Raw genomic sequence first — 17,961 nt, 5'->3', positions numbered from 1 at the left:
GCAGGTCACACGGTCCCCTCTGGCCTCACCCCCTCGCCTGTGTTTCAGATTTACAACATGCTGGTGGAGACGGGCGAGCTGGAAAACACCTACATCGTGTACACCGCTGACCACGGCTACCACATCGGCCAGTTTGGCCTGGTGAAAGGGAAGTCCATGCCGTACGAGTTCGACATCAGGGTCCCGTTTTACGTGAGGGGCCCCAACGTGGAGGCTGGCTCTCTGTAAGTGCGTCGCCCCCTCCCCGACGGGTCCCAGGGAGGTCTCCAGGCTCAGCTGGGTGCCTCAACCCTGCAGCCCAGGCCTGAGCCACACCCTGTGCCACACACAATTTTGGCAGGTGAACCTCAGTGCCAACTGAAACAGCAATGGTGTCACCCGGGGTGGATTCTGACACATTTTACACCCCTGTGCTGGGGAAGCAGAGGCCAGCAGCGGCTAGCACCTGTGAGAACGGGGCTGTGGGCTGGGACGTCCAGGGGCTGTGTGCGTGCATTGTCGGCGGGTGCGAGCCAGCAGCGCTCAGATTTCTGTTCTGGGCTACGCAGTCCCTGGAACCGGTGGTTGTCAGGGAGGCACCTGGCCCTTGGTCAGCAGCCACTTATCAGCTGAGATCAGCTGAGCCAGCTCCTGGCGGCGGCACAGAGGGAAACAGCCTCCCTCCCATCCTTCCTCAGCACCACATGCGCCGCAGCCCTCGGCCAGCCATTCTCCTTGGGTTAACCTTTGAGATGACACATTCTGGTAGCAGAAATGCTACGTCTGGGCAGGGGAGAGTGTAGAAAGGCCAGCAATCATAGCAGCAACTGCCTTGGATCAGATGGGATATTGTGGAGGCCAGCTCAAGTGCCTTTTTGAAAGGCAGATACATTGCTATTGAGACTGTCGTTTGCTCTGACTTCCATCACACCCAGACGATGCAGGCACTGATGCACTTGCTGCAGAATTCCTCCTGAAAAGGCATTGACAGTGGGGTACGGAATTGCAGACTGACATGTTCCCACTGCCTTGGACGTTTGGTCAAAATTCCAGGAGGCAAGGCCAGAGAGAGTGATGCTTCTGTTGACCTCAACAAATCACTCCCTGTCTCTGGACATCGGAGTCCCCACATGATTACACACTAATCCCCACGTGATTAATAGCTATATTAATAATAGCTCGTGCTTATTTAGCTCTTATTCTTAGGCCATGGTCTGAGCACTTTATAGCCATAAAATTCATTTAAACATCAAAACCACCTATGAGATAGATGCTGTTATTACCCATTTTATACCTAAGGACACTGAGGCACAGGGAGGTTATGTTGCCTGAATTCACACAGCAAGTAAGGGTAAGAGGAATATTTGAAGCCAGAAGTCTCTGTTCCCATCCACCACACCACATGCCTCTCAGAAACCTTGACCTGCCCCTGTGAACAGAGTTTGACCTACTAAGGGCTCTACAAACACAACACTGTGGGTTTGGTCAGTCTGGGAGTCTGTGATCTGGTTCATAGGACCCAAACCCACACCCCGCAAGAACAAGAGAAAGTGTGCTAATGTCAGGCCTGGGACTGAAGACACATAGTATATCTGTCAACCAGGACCCCTGTGGTTGCAAATAGAAATGACCTTCAATCCAGATGAGGCAAATAAGATAAAAGGAATGAATGCAGTATCTAAAGTAACTGCAGAGTGTGAGGATAGATCTCACTTCAGGTATGGCTGGATCCAGCAGTCCTGCGATGCCACCAGGAAGCTCTCGTTTTCCATCTCAGCCCTGCTTCCTCAGAATTGGCTTCACTGGCAGGCAGACTTCTCTCTCCTGGTGGCAGGGTCAACAGCTCCAGACTTTCAGCTTAGGAAAGATGACTTTCAGCCATCCAGCTTAGAAAACCTAACAGTGGTTTGAACAGAAGCTCCGAGGCTGGTCTCACTGACCTGGCTTGGGCCATGGGTCCATCCTTGAACCAATCACAGTGGCCAGGGGTGAGAGAAAACCTTGAGTGACCAGGCTGAGTACATCAGGTAGAGGAATCTGAATGGGGCAGGTTCCTCCAGAAATAGAAGCTGTTGCCACAGAGCAAGGCGTGGATGCTGGCTGGGAAAAGAGTCATCGTCCCTCCCATCCAGCCTGGAGAAGTAGGACCGTGGACAGCCCAGCTCCGTCCAGCAACCTTTCCCAGCCTCACCACCCCCCATCCCCCAACCCACCAGCATGCTTAGCTACCTGTTCGATGTTCACAAGGTGCTGGGCTAGGGAGAGGGAAAGAGTCAAGGATGACTGAAACCCTGGGACCCAGGACTTGCCACTTGTTTTCAGGGAACCAGAGGCAGGGCAGGGGGAGACGCCAAATTACCTGGATGGAGAATGTGTCCATCGTCCGTGCTGGGCACATCCCTAGTGTCACTTACCACTACACTGGGGACACCACCAAGTAGAGAGAGGAGACAGGAGAAGTGGCAGGTGTATGGTGATTCAGTTAGCTAACATTTATTGGGTACCTACAGTGTGTTCTAAGTGTATAAGTGCTGCAGATACAGAAATGAGCAAAAGTGTTGGCCTTCCTGCAGCTGTGATTCTAACTGGGCAACAGACAACAAACCAGATAAATAAGTAAAATAGATAGTATATGGCAGGGTGTCAGGGCTTCAGGAGAAAGACAAAGGAGGAGTTGGGAGTGCGGGAGGGTGCCATTCTAAATAGGGTCCTCATGAAGGGACTTGGATCAGGTATTTATGCGGCACAACAAATTGCCACAGAGTCAGTAGCTTGAAACACATGTCTCTGGGTCCGAAGTCAGGGCCCAGCTTCACAGGGTCCTCAGCTTAAGCTGAAATCAAGGTGCTGGCCAGGGCTGCAGTCTCAGTGGAGGCTCAACTGGGGAAGTGCCCACTTCCCACTCACAGTGTTGCTCAAGTGCAAGTAGAGGACTTGAAAACACACACCTGCCTCCCAGACTATTCACAGGCACCTTTGCTTGGTGGACCTGTGGCAGCTTCTTCAAAGCCAGCAAGGGGAGAAAAGAGACAGATAGGACTGCTAGCAAGGCAGAGTTGAATATCACATAATATAACCAAGGGAGTGACAGCCTGTCTGTCACCTTCACCATGTTCCATTGGTTGGCAGTGAGTCCAGACTTGGCCACTCTCGAGTGTGGGGATCACACCAGAGTGTGATCACCAGGGGGTTGAAATCCAGGGGGCCACTTGGAGCCTGTCACTGACCTCCTTAGTAATAGTTGAGCAGAGAACCAAAGGGGTGAGGGATGATGCCACACTGATCTCTGGAGACAGCAGGCAAAGGCCCTCGGGCCAACAGCAAGGGAGCCAGTGTTTGCCTCAGAGGTCCAGGGGAAAAGTCCAGGAAGGTTCAGGGTTTGGGGTGGCTCTTAGAGGTGGTGGCCCTTGCTCCACTACCCTTAGAGGTAGTGGGGGCAGGGGGGCATTCGCAGCAGAAGCAGAGGTGGAGGGGGAGGAAGGGTGGGGCTGTCAGCCAGCACTCCGTGGCATGTCTGCAGGTACAGAAGGAAGGGTCTGAGCGGAGGATGGGGTCTGGCTGCATTTGGCCGCAGAGAGTAGCTCTTGAGCGTTGAGGTGCCAGAGGGTGACATGACCTTCAGGCATCAGCCCCTGGTGACCTGTATCCCTCCAGCTGCCCCCATCCACTGCCCAGGTGGCTTAGTGCCCATTCTCCCTGCCTCTCCCAGGAATCCCCACATTGTCCTCAACATCGACCTGGCCCCCACCATCCTGGACATCGCAGGCCTGGACATCCCCACGGATATGGATGGGAAATCTATCCTCAAGCTGCTGGACACGGAGCGGCCGGTGAATCGGTGAGGAGGGCGCAAGGTGGGGTCCAGGGGGAGGGATGTGACTCCCCTACCTTCAAAAACTTAGGGCCTAACCACATGGGTCTAAGAGGGGGGTCTCCAAGAGTCAGGAGCTGGGTTTCTCAGGACCCCCCATCCCAACCACTTAACTGCTGTGGCAGAGAAGTACAGTCCCTTCTCTAAGATTCCATCTTCCCATCTGGAATGTAGTTAAGTGACCAGCTGAGGATCCTCTCAGAGTTAAAATTATTTAAAGCTTGAAATAATAACAATACCAATAGCAGTAATCTTAGAAGTTTGCATTAATTGAGCATTTATTGTGTACTAGCATTAATTCTTGTTCTAAGTACTTTGCAGGGTATCGTATCACTGTGGTCCTCACAGTAACCCAGTGAGGTAGACGTTATTATTATCCCCATTTTACCAGTTCGGAATTTGGATCCCAGAGAGGTTAAGTGACTTGTCCAGGTCTCAGAGCAAGTGTGGGCGTGACTCCAGGAATTCAGACTCTGACTCACCACACTGCATGGCTTTAATGCCAGATGGTGTGACAGGAACACATTCCTAAGTGTCCTGGGAGGCAGAAAAGGGAACAGTGGTGGGGAGCAAAAAATAGGCAGGTGGAAGGAGGGTTGAGTCAGGGCAGGGACAGGAAAGAAGGGGACGCAGCCACTAGTGTGGCCGTAGCGACATCTGGTGGCCAGCGCAGTAACTACCCACCGTGTTCCTGGCCCCAAGGTGCTGTTTCGCCCCTCCCCGGCCTGCGCTTCCTGCAGCTGAACCCCTCCTCAGTGGCCTCCAGCCCTGATAGGCATCGTCTGTCCACTTCTGGCTGCCCTGTAGAGGGGACTGCCTCCCCTCACCCTCCTGCCCTGGTCTCTGAGGCTGGGTGGGCTATAAGCATTTGGAATGGACGGGTTTAGAGATGGGACACTGGCTTGGGAGCCAGGACACCTGGGAGTCAACTGCAGGGTGGAAGTTTCCTCTCTCAGCCTAGGACAGGGAAATGATAGAGTGACACTTCACGAAATGCACAACACTCAAATTACACAAACCCAACTATAAAGGATCAGAGAAAACATCCCCCAAAACACAATGTAACTAACCTGAAGTCAGGACAACCATGCAGCTGGGGCTGAACTGAAGAGAGTGCCATCTCTTCCAGCATTGAGGGGATTGTGGGACTTCCTGGGAGGCACTGAGCATGTGACTTAGAGTGACCTTGACCTTGGTCATTTCTGCCCCGTGTGCCTTCAGAGCTAAGTCTGTGGGGAATGCTCTGTTTAGGAGGGTGGTGGAGCCTTTCCGGTGCCCAACCAGGCCACTCACCACGACTGCCGTCCAGGCCCCCGCAGTTCTGGGTTGGGATGGGGGGCTTGAGAAACCCAGCTCCTGACTCTTGGAGACCCCCCTCTTAGACCCATGTGGTTAGGACTGGGGACAAGGCTGGCTCTGGGCACCATCCCTGCTCCTGGGAGAATGGGTGAGAACGGCCCCCACATGGATGAGAAGCTGGAGATGTGCTTTTCTTCCAGGTTTCACTTGAAAAGGAAGATGAGGGTCTGGCGGGACTCCTTCCTGGTGGAGAGAGGGTGAGTGCAGGGTCCTGGGAGAACCCCCCCCCCCATGGCCTTTGAGCTAAGCAGCACCCAGGCACCCCTGTCCAGGAAGCTCCCGCAGCCCCACCTGCATTCGGGGTAGTAAAGATCTCCCTGCCAGGGGCAGAACAGTGCTATTATTACACCTCCCAACAGTGACTTAGAAGCTGCCCCAATCCCAAATCCTCTGAGACACAAGCAAAGCCCGTTTGCAGTTCCTGTGGATGATACAGAGTTGGCATCGGGAGGCCACCTGTACCCCTTCAACGTGTTTTGTCCAGCCTGTACCATATCTTCAGTGTTTTTCAATTTATTGTCAGCTCATGCAATCTGGGAAGTTTCCTATAACATTCTCATTTATTAAGTGTCATAAAATCAGGAAACGTGGTCAGGCCGGCCCTGTGTCCTCCACTGTGAGGATGGAGCAGAGCTAAGTGGGGGCACACGTGCCACCAGGGCTCCTCCAGGGCTGAGGCCAGCCCCGCGTCTCCGCCTACAGCAAACTGCTCCACAAGCGGGACAACGACAAGGTGGATGCCCAGGAGGAGAACTTCCTGCCCAAGTACCAGCGCGTGAAGGACCTGTGTCAGCGCGCCGAGTATCAGACGGCGTGCGAACAACTGGGACAGGTGAGGGGGCTCGGCCGCTGCCCCTCCCCTCTTCTGTCCCCTCCCAAGGGCTCCCCCTCCACACTGCCACCCAGGCCTGCTCCAGCCCTGAGACCCACTGAGCCAGCAAGGCCAGTGCCACCCAAGCTGTGGTCCCTGACTGCCATGTGATACCCCAAGTTCCACTAGCGGGTACACAGTGACGCTCACAGGAGGTGATTCTCTCTCAGCTGTCGGGCTCGTGAGAGGTCAGGGGAAAAGTGTCCCAGGGGCATGAGCATGTCTTTGGCTCCCCTCCAGCCCTTACCAAGCCCTGTCACACAAAGGCCCCAGCAGGCAGTCACAGGAGTTAAATAACTTAATTTTCACTGTATTTACTTTCACAGTGTCCTCTTTGTGGCTGGTTTTCCATTTATGAGAGTAACAGGAAATGGCCTTTTAAATAAGTTTAAGTTTTTAAAGTGAATTGATTGCTAGAAATATGAAGGAAATTATAATCTGGGTAGTATTTAGAGATAGCAGAAACCAACTGATGTTTGGGAGCGCCTGAGCTAGGCTTCTCTGGGGCCTGGATAGCCAATGCCGGCTCTGCAGAGGACCAGGGATGGGACAGGGCCCCATAAACAGGGATGACCTGAGTGGGTGCAAGGCTCAGAGCATTGGAAGAGGGAGACAGGCAGAAGGTGACGTGCCACCTGGCCCACACTGGGGGTGTGGGAAGGCAGCAGAGATCCGTGAACGTGATCAATCCTACCTCCAGATGAGAATGGAATGGCAGGGAGGGGTGAGGTGAGCAGGTGAAAGTCAGCAGGGTCTTGGCTAGCAGGTGAGGGCGAAGCAAAAATCCACAGTTCCCATGTAGTTCCAGCTCCTCCCCAGCTGTATGACCTGGGGCAAGTCCCTCTACCTCTCTGTGCCTCATCTTGAAGTGGGGATGGTGACAGTACCTGCCTTACAGGGTAGTGCAAGTTGCACTAAACAAATTAATACACATCACCCAGTGCTTGGCATGTGGTAAGTGCTCGCTAAACATAACAGGCCAGGTTCATGTCTTGGGAAGATCTCTTTGGTACAAAATAGGCCCTAGCTGATCATTTGATCAATGGGTCTCAGAGCAAGTTAAGACAGGAGGGAAGAGAATCCTGTTAGGAGGTTGTTGCAAGATCCAATGAGGGGATCCAGGAGGCTGGAACTGGGAAAAAGAATTAAGTTCAATACAAGAGAGACCTAGAAAACGATTGTATCTATCTGTATTTAATTTTTTGACCAAATGCCTTGAGTTGAATGTGCATGTACACTCTGATATACATTATTTATCTAGTCCTTGGTGACGTGGGGAGAGGGGATTTTAAATGAGGTGGTAAGGGAAAGCCTCCTCAAAGAGGTGACATTGGAGCAGAGACCCAAAGGATGAGAAGACTCCAGCCACATGAAGAGCTGGAGAAAAGCATTGTAGACAGAAGGACCAGCAAGGCAAAGGCCCCGGGGCAGCAGCACATTTGGGATATTGGAAGAGAGCACTGGGGCTGAAGAGGAGCAAGGCCAGGAGAGCAGCAGGAGACAGACAGGTCTGGGGGGTCAGCAAGACATCAAAGACCAGGATCAGGAGCTTGCCTCTTATCCTAAAGACGGCGGAAGCAATTGGAGGATTTTAAGGAGGGGAGTGACATGATCCAACTTGCCCTTTAAAAAGGTTCCTCTAGCAGACATGCAAAGGATGCTGGGAACAGACGGAAGCAGGTACACAGGGGAGTGGAGGCTGTTGCAGGCATCTTGCTGAGGATGACGGTGGCTCCATGCAAGGTCGAGCAGTGGCAGTGGAGGGAAGTGTGCAGGGTAGATGGGGACAGTGGGAACAGGCAGATTTGGGGAGGCAGATGAGCAGGCTGGCCGAAGCCTGGGAGTCTGAGGCCCCGGCCGTGTCCTGCAGAAGTGGCAGTGTGTGGAGGACGCCGCGGGGAAGCTGCAGCTGCACAAGTGCAAGGGCCCCGTGCGGCCGGGCAGCAGTAGAGCCCTCTCCAACCTGGTGCCCAAGTACTACGGGCAGGGCAGCGAGGCCTGCACCTGTGACGGCGGGGACTACAGGCTCAGCCTAGCCGGACGCCAGAAAAAGTTCTTCAAGAAGAGTAAGTGTCATGGCCTGGGCCGGATGGGACAGGAGGGGAGAGAGATTGTGTCTGGGGAGCCCCATTCATTCATTCAAATAATTCCACAGACATGTCGCTAATGCCAGGCAGTCTAGGAGCTGGTGGCACAGCCAGACCCCTCATAAGCCACCCACTCTAGTGGGGAACAGCGGTAATAACGAAATAAGATCATTAGATGGTATGGTGAGCTTTGGGGTAGGCAGGAAAGAGGATTCAGGAGGGAAGGAGCCGGGTCACATGGGCCTCAGCACTGTGGCATTCCACTCCCACACAAGAAGCCTCTTGTCTGGAGGGTCTAAGCAGAGGAGACAAGATCAGATCTGTGTTCTGCAAGGATCCCTCCAGCTGCCATCTCAGTGGGCTGTCAGAGGGCAGGGGCAGAAGCAGAAGACCATTCTGGTGGGGAGACCCAGCAGAAGCCTCGGAGACTCGGACAGGCCATAGAATCAAAGGAAGAAGCGGTGGGGCTCTGGGTGTGATCTGAAGGGACAGCCAGCAGGATGTGTGACACAGTTGATTATTATTCATGGATTCCATGTTTGCAAATTCACTTGCTCCTAAAATTGATTGGTAGCCCCCAAATCAATCCCTGTGGCACTTTCGAGTCATTCGGAACATGTTTTGAGTGGCTCGACCCCTGTTCCCAGCTGAGGTAGAACAGGCCTTCTTGTTTCAGCTCTCATACTGTAAACAAGCATCCTTTCCAGTCTGTTTAATGCCATGCTTTCCACATTTTTGTCCCTTTTTGTTTTCGTGATTTTACTGTTTACGTTGCCCCCAGGCACAGCACTTCAGTGTTGGCTGGCATTCCTGAGCACGGGAAGCCTCTGATGTGCCTTCCAGAGAAAGCACGCATGTTAGAGGCGCTTCCTCCAGGCATGAGTTGCAGTGCTGAGTTCGATGGTAATGGATCCACAACATGTATGAAAGAAGGTGCCTTTAATCAGAAGCACATGTACCGTGAGGTTTTGTATCAATCAGTTGATTAAAATGTCATGACCAGAGGCTCGGGGGAACCTAACCCTCTACTCCCCCTAGGAACAGCGGTTCAGTATTCGCTAATTCCATGTTTGCGGTGACTTTATGGAACCAAACTACCGTGAATAATGAGAATAGATGATACTTGGGATGAGTGGGGAAGAGCCCTACCCAAGTGAAGCTGCCCAAGGCTTCCTGCCTCCCTCTCAGCGGGGTGGAGGAGAGAACTGGCAATTAGAAAGGCAGAGGGTGGAGACCGTGGAAGGTAGGACTCTTCCAGACCTGCTGGAGGCTCTACCACCTCCTGGACTAGACATTTCCCCCATGCAGAGGCTCAGCTCCCCCTCAGAAAACAGCAGGAAATGGCTGTGAAGCTGTGCTTTGAAATTGCGTGAAAGGCCCCTGGGTGCCTGGTCAGCTGGCGAGAGGTGTCTGCTCCAGAGCTGGGCAATTGCCCATGTGGCCCATTTCTCTGGACCCCTGACCCAAGGACAGCTAAAGCCTAATTAGAGATTTTAGCTCTGAGGGTTTTTTAAATTGTGGTAAAATGCACATGCATAACATAAAATTTACTATCTTAACCACTTTTAATTATCCAGTTCAGCAGTATTAAGTATATTCACATTGTTGCGCAACCAATCTCCAGGACTGTTCTGCAAAACTGAAACTCTGCACCCATTAAACACTGCCTCTCCATTCCCTCTTCCCCAGCCTCCAGGAACTACCCTCCTACTTCCCGTCTGCTCTAGGTTCCTCACATAAGTGGAATCACACAGTATTTGTCTGTCTGTGACTGGCTTATCTCACTCAGCATAATGTCCTCAAGGTTCATCCCTGTTGAAGCTTGTGTCAGAATTTCCTTCCTTTTTAAGACTGAGTAATACTGCATTGTAGGCTAATTAGAGACCTGGGGGTCCTGTGGTGGGCTCAGTGGCCTCCCAGGCTCCTCTGGTCGGCTTGGCCAGGTGGCAAACACAGATGGTCCCTCTCCATACCCACCCAGCTCCTGCCACAAACAATGCTTCCCAGTTCATGACCCCCTTATATTTCCTCACAAGCTGATTAGTTAATAACTACTAATTTTTTTTAGCTGAATAAAGCGATTAGTTTCCAGATTGAATTACACAGCTAGTATCTCCTTGCTTCAGTACACAGCACAGTAGATAATCTTTAAATAATAGGAGAACTTGCGACTCAGTTAAGCTTTTCTCCCCTCATAAATGCTTAGAGGAAAGAAAAACACACTTAAGTAGCTGAGACTCAGCTCTACCACCATAATACATCCTTGTGTGAGGGCAGGGTGATGTCAAAGCCCTCACAGTGCACCTCCCAGCAGCCCGACAGCAGGGCATGGCTGATCACTATGACAACGGGAAAGACTGACTGGGTCACATGGCTGATTTGGGGACTCCAGCCCCATCTCCTGCTCAACATTCTTCCTCCCGCAAGTGCCTGCCAGCAAGAGACTGTCCCTCCTTTCTGAGCAGTCAGGCTAGAGCAGGCTGAACAGTGTCTGGAGACATTTTTGACTGTCACAATTGTGTGATCGGGGTGGGGGGGTGCTACTGACATCTAGTGGGTAAAGGCTCAGGGATGCACAGGACAGCCCCACTACAGAGATTTATGTGGCCCCAGATGTCAACAGTGCTGAGATTGAAGCCCTGGCCTAGAGCGCCTTAGCCCCCGGCCCGCCTTGACCATGGGATTCTGGCCGAGGCATGGGGAAGCCAGGCAGAGCCAGCCAGCCCAGAGCAGGAGGTGCCCAGGACCAGGAGGAGATGAGGTTGCCAGGGACAGGCACAGGTGGCTGATGTTCATTCATTTATCCTCCCAACAAATCTGCGAGCAATACTATGTGCCAGATGCTGAGGTTACAGAGTTGAACAACACAGACGCTGACTTGGACTTTACGGGTCTCAAGGATGAGACGAGACATCAGCAAGTTCACGAAGATCACTTCCCACGGTGAAGAGCACATGAAGGAAATGCAACAGTGGAGTGACAGGTGGAGGCAGATGGCAGCTCTTGAATGGGTGGTCGGTTGACATTTAAGTGAGAGCTGAGTACAGAGAAGGAACAGGCCTTGTGAGCAGCCAGACAGTGAGTATTCTAAAGGGGAAGAGGAACTTCAAGGTCAGCATTTGCACCCGAACAATCCGACTCCAGAGCCTACGCTGTTGGCTGCTGGGTTGTGAAGTCCATCCCATCCTCACCCCACTCCCCATTTGTGTGGCAGGAAACAAAGACATGAGAGTGAGAGGAGAGGGCAAGTGGTGTGGCTTCAGTGCAGAGCAAGGTTTACACAGGAGAGGCAGACCTTTGCTGTAGAGCTGGACAGTCTGTCTCAGCTACTCCGCTCTGTCATTGTGGTAACATAAACGAATGAGGGTAGCTGCGTTCCAGTAAAACCATAGTTACAAAACCAGGTAGAGGGCCAGATTGGGCCCTTAGTCCACAGTTTCGGGGCCCATGGGTCTATCGCTGGCAGACGGAGGGTGGGAAGATGCAAAGCAGCTGACTGCTGGGCCAAGGGAGACCAAAGGAGTGGAAAGAATGTGGCGGGTCTGTTTCTTGACCCCTTTGGCCAGACATGACCCGCTCAGCGTGGGGGAGTTACTCCACACTTAGTGCAGCCAGGAGACTGAACTCAGAGAGGAAAAAAGCCAAGGGGCTAGAAAAGGCCTGAGGTTTTGCAGAAGAGAAGCCTCTCCTGGGCACTTGGACACAAGGAGTCTGAGAGCTGAAAGATACCAAACATGTGCCACAGAGTGGGGGCTGCAAGACCTGATCCTGGAGCCCTAGCACCTTGGCATATGGGAAAGGGGGTCCGTTTCTCCCCTCTTCTGCCACCTTAGGTGCCGCCAACCATGGGCCTCCAGCCACACTGCCTTGGTCGCCATCTAGTGGTCACTGAGGACCCAACAGAAACCTGGACACATCCGTACCTGGCTCCAAGCCCTTCTCTTTAAACAACATGTATTTAGAGAGGGATAAGAAACTTCAGTGCATGCCAGAGCCAGTCATGAGTCAAGTGGGCAGAGTTTTAAAACAGGAAGGAGTGGTAGGGAGTGTGGCTGCCTGCAGATCACATCGCCCTGACTGAAGGGACAGTACATCACCTCCTGTCCAGAGGGACCTGTGGGGCCCTGTACATCTTCCATTTTCTTTTCGGAAGTCAGAAATCTGGACTCCTACATGACCATCACCACCCTTTTTCTTAACATTAGCAACTTAATCAAATTTGTTCTTTAATATATAGAAGATACAAGATATCCAGGGTCTGACATTAGCCCACGTGCCGTCAGTGTTCAAAATCTTACTCAAAGCTTGTGCAAAAGCACCTCAGCCTCGTCTCACACCCACCATCCCACTCCCAGTGGAGACCAGCTCGCTGCTGGGGAACCTGACACTCAGAGAAGCTCAGCGACTTGCCCCAGCCTCGCCCTCTTCTATGCAGAGGAATGTCCTGCAGAGCACTTTGATTTTCCAATTCAAATCGACATCTTTATATCTGCTTTATTTTTATTTTTTTCATTGAGGTAAAGTTCACAAAACAAAGAACTTACCATTTTCACAGTTTTATATGAATCAGAAGCACTGAGTATATTCACAGTATTGTGCGACCACCACCTCTATCTAGTTCCAAAATGTTTTCATCACCCCAAAAGGAAACACGTGACCTTGAATCAGTCACCCCTCAATACCCGCCCCCCTCCATCCCTGGGCAACCACTAATCTGCCGTCTGCCTCTATAGATTTACCTACGCTGGGTAGTTTATATAAATAGAATGATACATGACCTTGTGTGTCTGGCTTCTTTCAGTTAGCGCAATGCCTTTGACATTCAGCCACACTTAGCATGAATCAGGACTGACTTCATTCTTTTTATGGCTGAATATTCCATTGTTCGGATGTACTGCAATCTGTTTATCCACGCACAGCTCCTTCTTGAAATTCGTTTGGGCCAGTTGCTTCTTGGCTCTAGGACTTCAGTCTCCCTGGGCTCCAGGACCTGCTTCTGGGGTGGGTAGATCTCGTGAGCCCTTAAGTCTCAGGGAACACTAAGCCTCGTGCTCAGGAGTCTGGCCCTGTCTTGATTAAGGCCCTGCTGCCTGGGGAGCCTGACCAGCCTCTCACGGCCTCACTAACACAGCCACCCTCTCTGACATCCACAGAGTACAAGGCCAGCTATGCCCGTAACCGCTCCATCCGCTCAGTGGCCATCCAGGTGGATGACACATCCCAGCCCCGCAACCTTACCAAACGGCATTGGCCAGGGGCCCCTGAGGACCAAGATGACAAGGACGGTGGGGACTTCAGTGGTACTGGAGGCCTTCCAGACTACGCAGCCCCCAACCCCATTAAAGTGACACATCGGTGAGAGTCCAGGCAGAGGCTGAGGGTGAAGGGGGAAGGCTGGCCCTGGGCTGGTCCCTCTCACCCTCTCAGGGCCACACGTGACCCGTTTCTTCGAGCAGGTGCTACATCCTAGAGAATGACACGGTCCAGTGTGATCTGGACCTGTACAAATCCCTGCAGGCCTGGAAAGACCACAAGCTGCACATTGACCACGAGGTGAGCAGAATGTGGGCGGGAGCGTGTGCTCGGGCACCATGGGCACAGCAGGGCCCACCATTCCCAAAGGGAAGCAGACAGGCGAAGGGAGGTTTCCATGGAATCCACAACCCAGGGACAGGAGCATCAGTCCTAGCATGAGACGGCCAGCTATCCCACGCAGGTTCTCAGTCATACTGTCCCCCTTTTTGACTTACAAGGTGTCCACACTACAGTTAGTCCTTTGAGGGAGAGATTCAAGCCCTTGGCGGGCTCAACTGTTTCTCGGGCAGGCCAGGACAGGAGAGGGACTTGGTACCTTTGCCAGAGCCTGGCGGGAGGGGAGGGCCAGGAAGGCTTCCTTCAGCAGATGGAACCAAGCACCTCCTTGGCACCCGTGATGCAGGCGGTGGCAGCTGCTGCTGCTTAGCATGGACGAGGCAGAGCCGGGAGAGCCATCAGGCCATGCCCTTCTTGCCCAGCCCCTACTCCTTCTCTCAGATCGAAACTCTTCAGAACAAAATTAAGAACCTAAGGGAAGTCCGAGGTCACCTGAAGAAGAAGCGACCAGAAGAATGTGACTGCCACAAAATCAGGTGAGGAGGTGGCAGAGGGGCCCCCTCCAGGCCCCTAGCTCTCCTACAGGGCATGGAGACACAGCAACCCTTATCACTGGGCCCTTTTTTTACCCCAATCTTCTCTCTTTGGGTAAAAAAAAAAAAAAACAGTAAAAATTCATATCCCCATTATCAGGCAATTGGGCACACAGGACCAGCCCTCAGGCAGCCAGGCCAACACCTGGACTTATGCACTGGAACAAGAGGCAGGCTCTTGCAATGGAGAGTTGGCTCCAGGCAGGAAGGCAACCTCTGCTGAGTGCCTTTTTAGAAATGGCCCATGTGGCTCAAGGTCCCATTTACCAGCTCAGGGGGCCCCTGGCCCAAGGGACTGAACTCCAGAGCAGCACTATCTAATGGGACTTTCCGTGCTGATAGAAATGGGCTATATCTGCACTATCCAATATGGGAGCCACTAACCAGTGTAGCTATTGTGCACTTGAAATGTGGCTAGTGTAACTGAGGAGCTGAATTTTTAAGCTTACTTAAGTGAAATGCCACATGTGGCTAGTGGCTATAGTACTGGGCAGCACAGCAGTAGATTTTCTTCTACCTTCCCAGAAAGGCTTGCAAAATGTTGGTTCCCCCAGTGCTGGCCCTGACCAAGCATGAGGTGGGTGGATGATAGGGGAACCAACCTTGAGGTGCACAGGCTGAAGCCAGGCCCAGCTTCTCATCTTGGCTAAATTCCACCTGCCCCAACCTTCTAATGGACTGAGGTCTTTAGCCAGGGGCTCCCAGCTCAGGCTTAGAGAACTGAGCCAGCCGGGCAGAGAGCTACTGCTGTAGGGACAGTACCCATACCACCACTACCCCAAGAAGGACAGGGGTGGGGCAGCAGCAACATATGGGAGTCCCAGGAACCTTATTTGCACCTGCCAGAGTAGCCCTGTAAGCCGTTTCTGAAACCTGGGGTGGGGGGTCTGTTTCAGTTACCAAACCCAGCACAAAGGCCGCCTCAAGCACAAAGGCTCCAGTCTGCATCCTTTCAGGTAAGGGCAGCTTTTGGCCCAGGGGAAGAACAAACAAAGAAAGGAAAGAAATCCTATCCTTTCCCTGAGAAGCCTCCTTAGAGAGGTCTTCCTCCCAAATCAACACTGAGCAGGTCTCCACACGCCCGCTGGTGGCTACATGGGATTGCTGCAACCCCACCAAGCAGGAAGGAGGGGATCAAGGTGTGAATAGGAGTCCAAGTGCCACCTAACTCCCTTCCTGCCTTTGTGCTGCCTTGGGAGCTAAAGTAGGCTACAGGGTGGGAGGAGACCCGTGTTCTGGTCCCAGCGCTGCCTTGGACCAGCAGTGGGACTTGGAATCTTCAATTGCTATGCCCATGGTTCTCCGCTGGGAAGTCTCAGCCCAGCCTCTAGGATGGACAGGAAGAGCGGAGGCTCAGGGTCATTGATCCCTCGGAGGCCCAAAGTGTGTGTGGCCCTGCATGCCCATAGGAAGGGTCTGCAGGAGAAGGACAAGGTGTGGCTGTTGCGGGAGCAGAAGCGCAAGAAGAAACTTCGCAAGCTGCTCAAGCGACTGCAGAACAACGACACGTGCAGCATGCCCGGCCTCACGTGCTTCACCCACGACAACCAGCACTGGCAGACGGCACCTCTCTGGACACGTGAGCGAGCCCAGAGCAAGGACGGGCAGGTTGGGGCCCAGAGGGACTTCTCCACTTCACACAGTGACCCACCTTCCCCAAGTTTGTGGGGACTTCGTTGCCAGACTCTTTATGTCTCTCAGAAGCAGGTTGCCTGACATCAGGGGTCCACAAGTGCTCCAGACTGTCACTTGGCATCAGAGGAACTGGCCCTGGGGTTCTGTCTCTGACAGCAGTGTTGGCAGGCTGGGCTTCTTCCTACAGGCACTCAAGCACACTCTCTCTTCCCTTGGCAGTGGGGCCTTTCTGTGCCTGTACCAGCGCCAACAATAACACATACTGGTGCATGAGGACGATCAACGAGACCCACAATTTCCTCTTCTGTGAATTTGCAACTGGCTTCCTAGAGTACTTTGATCTCAACACAGACCCATACCAGGTACAGACAGCACAAGCTGGAGAAATGGGGGTGTGGGTACACAGGTGCTGCCAGTCAGGCCCCCAACCCTGGGGAAGTGATGATAAATTTTCCAAGTCCCACTGAGTCCTTCAGACAGTATGAGTGAGATACGAAGCCACCGAGAATCTTCAATGACGCAATGTTCAATCAGCCCTTTTCTGCCTCCACCTTCCTGCATCAGTAATACATCGTATAGCTTCTTCCCTCTGAGGCATCTGCCAGCCTTCAATTGGCTCTACAGGAACTAGTTTAGAACTACAGGGTCAGGCTAAATAATGCCCATTCTGGGGCCTACAGGGACCCGACAACTAATGTAACAATAAGTATCGCTCACCCAGCATTTACTATATGTCAAGCACTTTAAGTATTCCATGTATTAAGTCATCCAAACACATAATGTGATGGGTGAAAAGGAGCAGCCAAGTGTCTGGTAATTGGAACATGTGAGCCCTTGTAAAGGGACAGTCACTACTGAGCTTCAGCCCTAGAACTTTTGTGTAGTGTGGCCTTGGTATAGGCCAACCTTCAGCCTTTTAAGGTTGATTCTTAAATACCGGCAGCTCAACTGCTTTGCTTTAATTACCATGCAGGCTGCCAGTCTTCCTCCTGAGATAGGTTCACCACCATAATTTACAAAAGGGAGTGGCAGAAGATGTAGGTTAGTCAGACACTAGAAGCTCCCAGACTAGGTAGGCAAGGATCCAGGTCACTTACCCATCCTCTCACCAAATGGCTGCTTTCCAATCAAGAAGGAACTGAGGGACTGCGAATGAAGGCTGCTGAAAAATCCAAGGCTTGGAAGGGCTTCTTTCCAAGCTTGGTAAGTTTCCTGACCAGTGGCTCCGGGAGTTGAACATTAAGTACACACACGTGATTTTTATTCTCATAAGTTTTCATTCTCATTAAGAGAGGACTTGGTGGGACTAGAAGCCAAAAAGTCACTCTTGCAGAAGTGGAGATTGGGGTGAACAGGACACCATGCCGCAGCACCTTCCACTCCCAACCTGTTTGAAATAAGTCCCCTCGTTTGTAGAAGAGGAATGGGGAGGGGGTGTCCCTTACTCACCTTGTGGACCTTTTTTCCAACCAGCTGATGAATGCAGTGAACACACTGGACAGGGATGTCCTCAATCAGTTACACGTACAGCTCATGGAGCTGAGGAGCTGCAAGGGTTACAAGCAGTGTAACCCCCGGACTCGAAACATGGACCTGGGTGAGTAGGCTTGAACATGGGGCATGTGGAGGGCGGGGTAACCAGAGGAAGGAACTTAGGAGGTCATGTCTACCCCAAGAGTGAGCCCAGAATCACTGGAATTGGGAGGAGGGGGAGATTCAATTCAAGACAAATCATCTAGAGGGTGTGGATGTCCCCTGCCCACGGCAGGCAGGTGGCTTTCAATGAATTGTGCTTCCTGAGAGAGGAGCATCCTCAGAGGAAACACATGGCACTCTCTCTCATTTTCCTCCCTTTTGTTCATTCACTCATTTATTCATCCCACATTTACTGAGAATTTAAACCTGGACCGTGCCAGTTACTGGAAAGCAAGAAAATGACCATACCCCCTGACCCCATGTGTAGCTGACAGTCTA

At 52.4% G+C, this 17,961-nt stretch overlaps 1 protein-coding gene across 1 annotated transcript in view; it reads left to right on the top strand.

The window, feature by feature from the left end:
• SULF2 (sulfatase 2) overlaps window positions 1-17,961 on the top strand; it is a 90,707-nt gene that overhangs the window by 68,905 nt on the left and 3,841 nt on the right. The window contains exons 6-17 of the mRNA XM_063091715.1: window positions 49-224; window positions 3,689-3,817; window positions 5,350-5,406; window positions 5,912-6,041; window positions 7,951-8,146; window positions 13,321-13,522; window positions 13,624-13,720; window positions 14,201-14,295; window positions 15,249-15,308; window positions 15,762-15,931; window positions 16,207-16,349; window positions 17,461-17,584. Of these exons, the coding sequence (XP_062947785.1) occupies window positions 49-224; window positions 3,689-3,817; window positions 5,350-5,406; window positions 5,912-6,041; window positions 7,951-8,146; window positions 13,321-13,522; window positions 13,624-13,720; window positions 14,201-14,295; window positions 15,249-15,308; window positions 15,762-15,931; window positions 16,207-16,349; window positions 17,461-17,584 (1,579 nt within the window). The remainder of the gene's footprint in view (window positions 1-48; window positions 225-3,688; window positions 3,818-5,349; window positions 5,407-5,911; window positions 6,042-7,950; window positions 8,147-13,320; window positions 13,523-13,623; window positions 13,721-14,200; window positions 14,296-15,248; window positions 15,309-15,761; window positions 15,932-16,206; window positions 16,350-17,460; window positions 17,585-17,961) is intronic.

This window comes from Cynocephalus volans, chromosome 1, assembly GCF_027409185.1.
Source record: "Cynocephalus volans isolate mCynVol1 chromosome 1, mCynVol1.pri, whole genome shotgun sequence".
Lineage (NCBI taxonomy): Eukaryota > Metazoa > Chordata > Mammalia > Dermoptera > Cynocephalidae > Cynocephalus > Cynocephalus volans.
The sequence above is the reverse complement of the archived record's forward strand: the minus strand, read 5'-3'. Positions and strand labels throughout refer to the sequence as shown.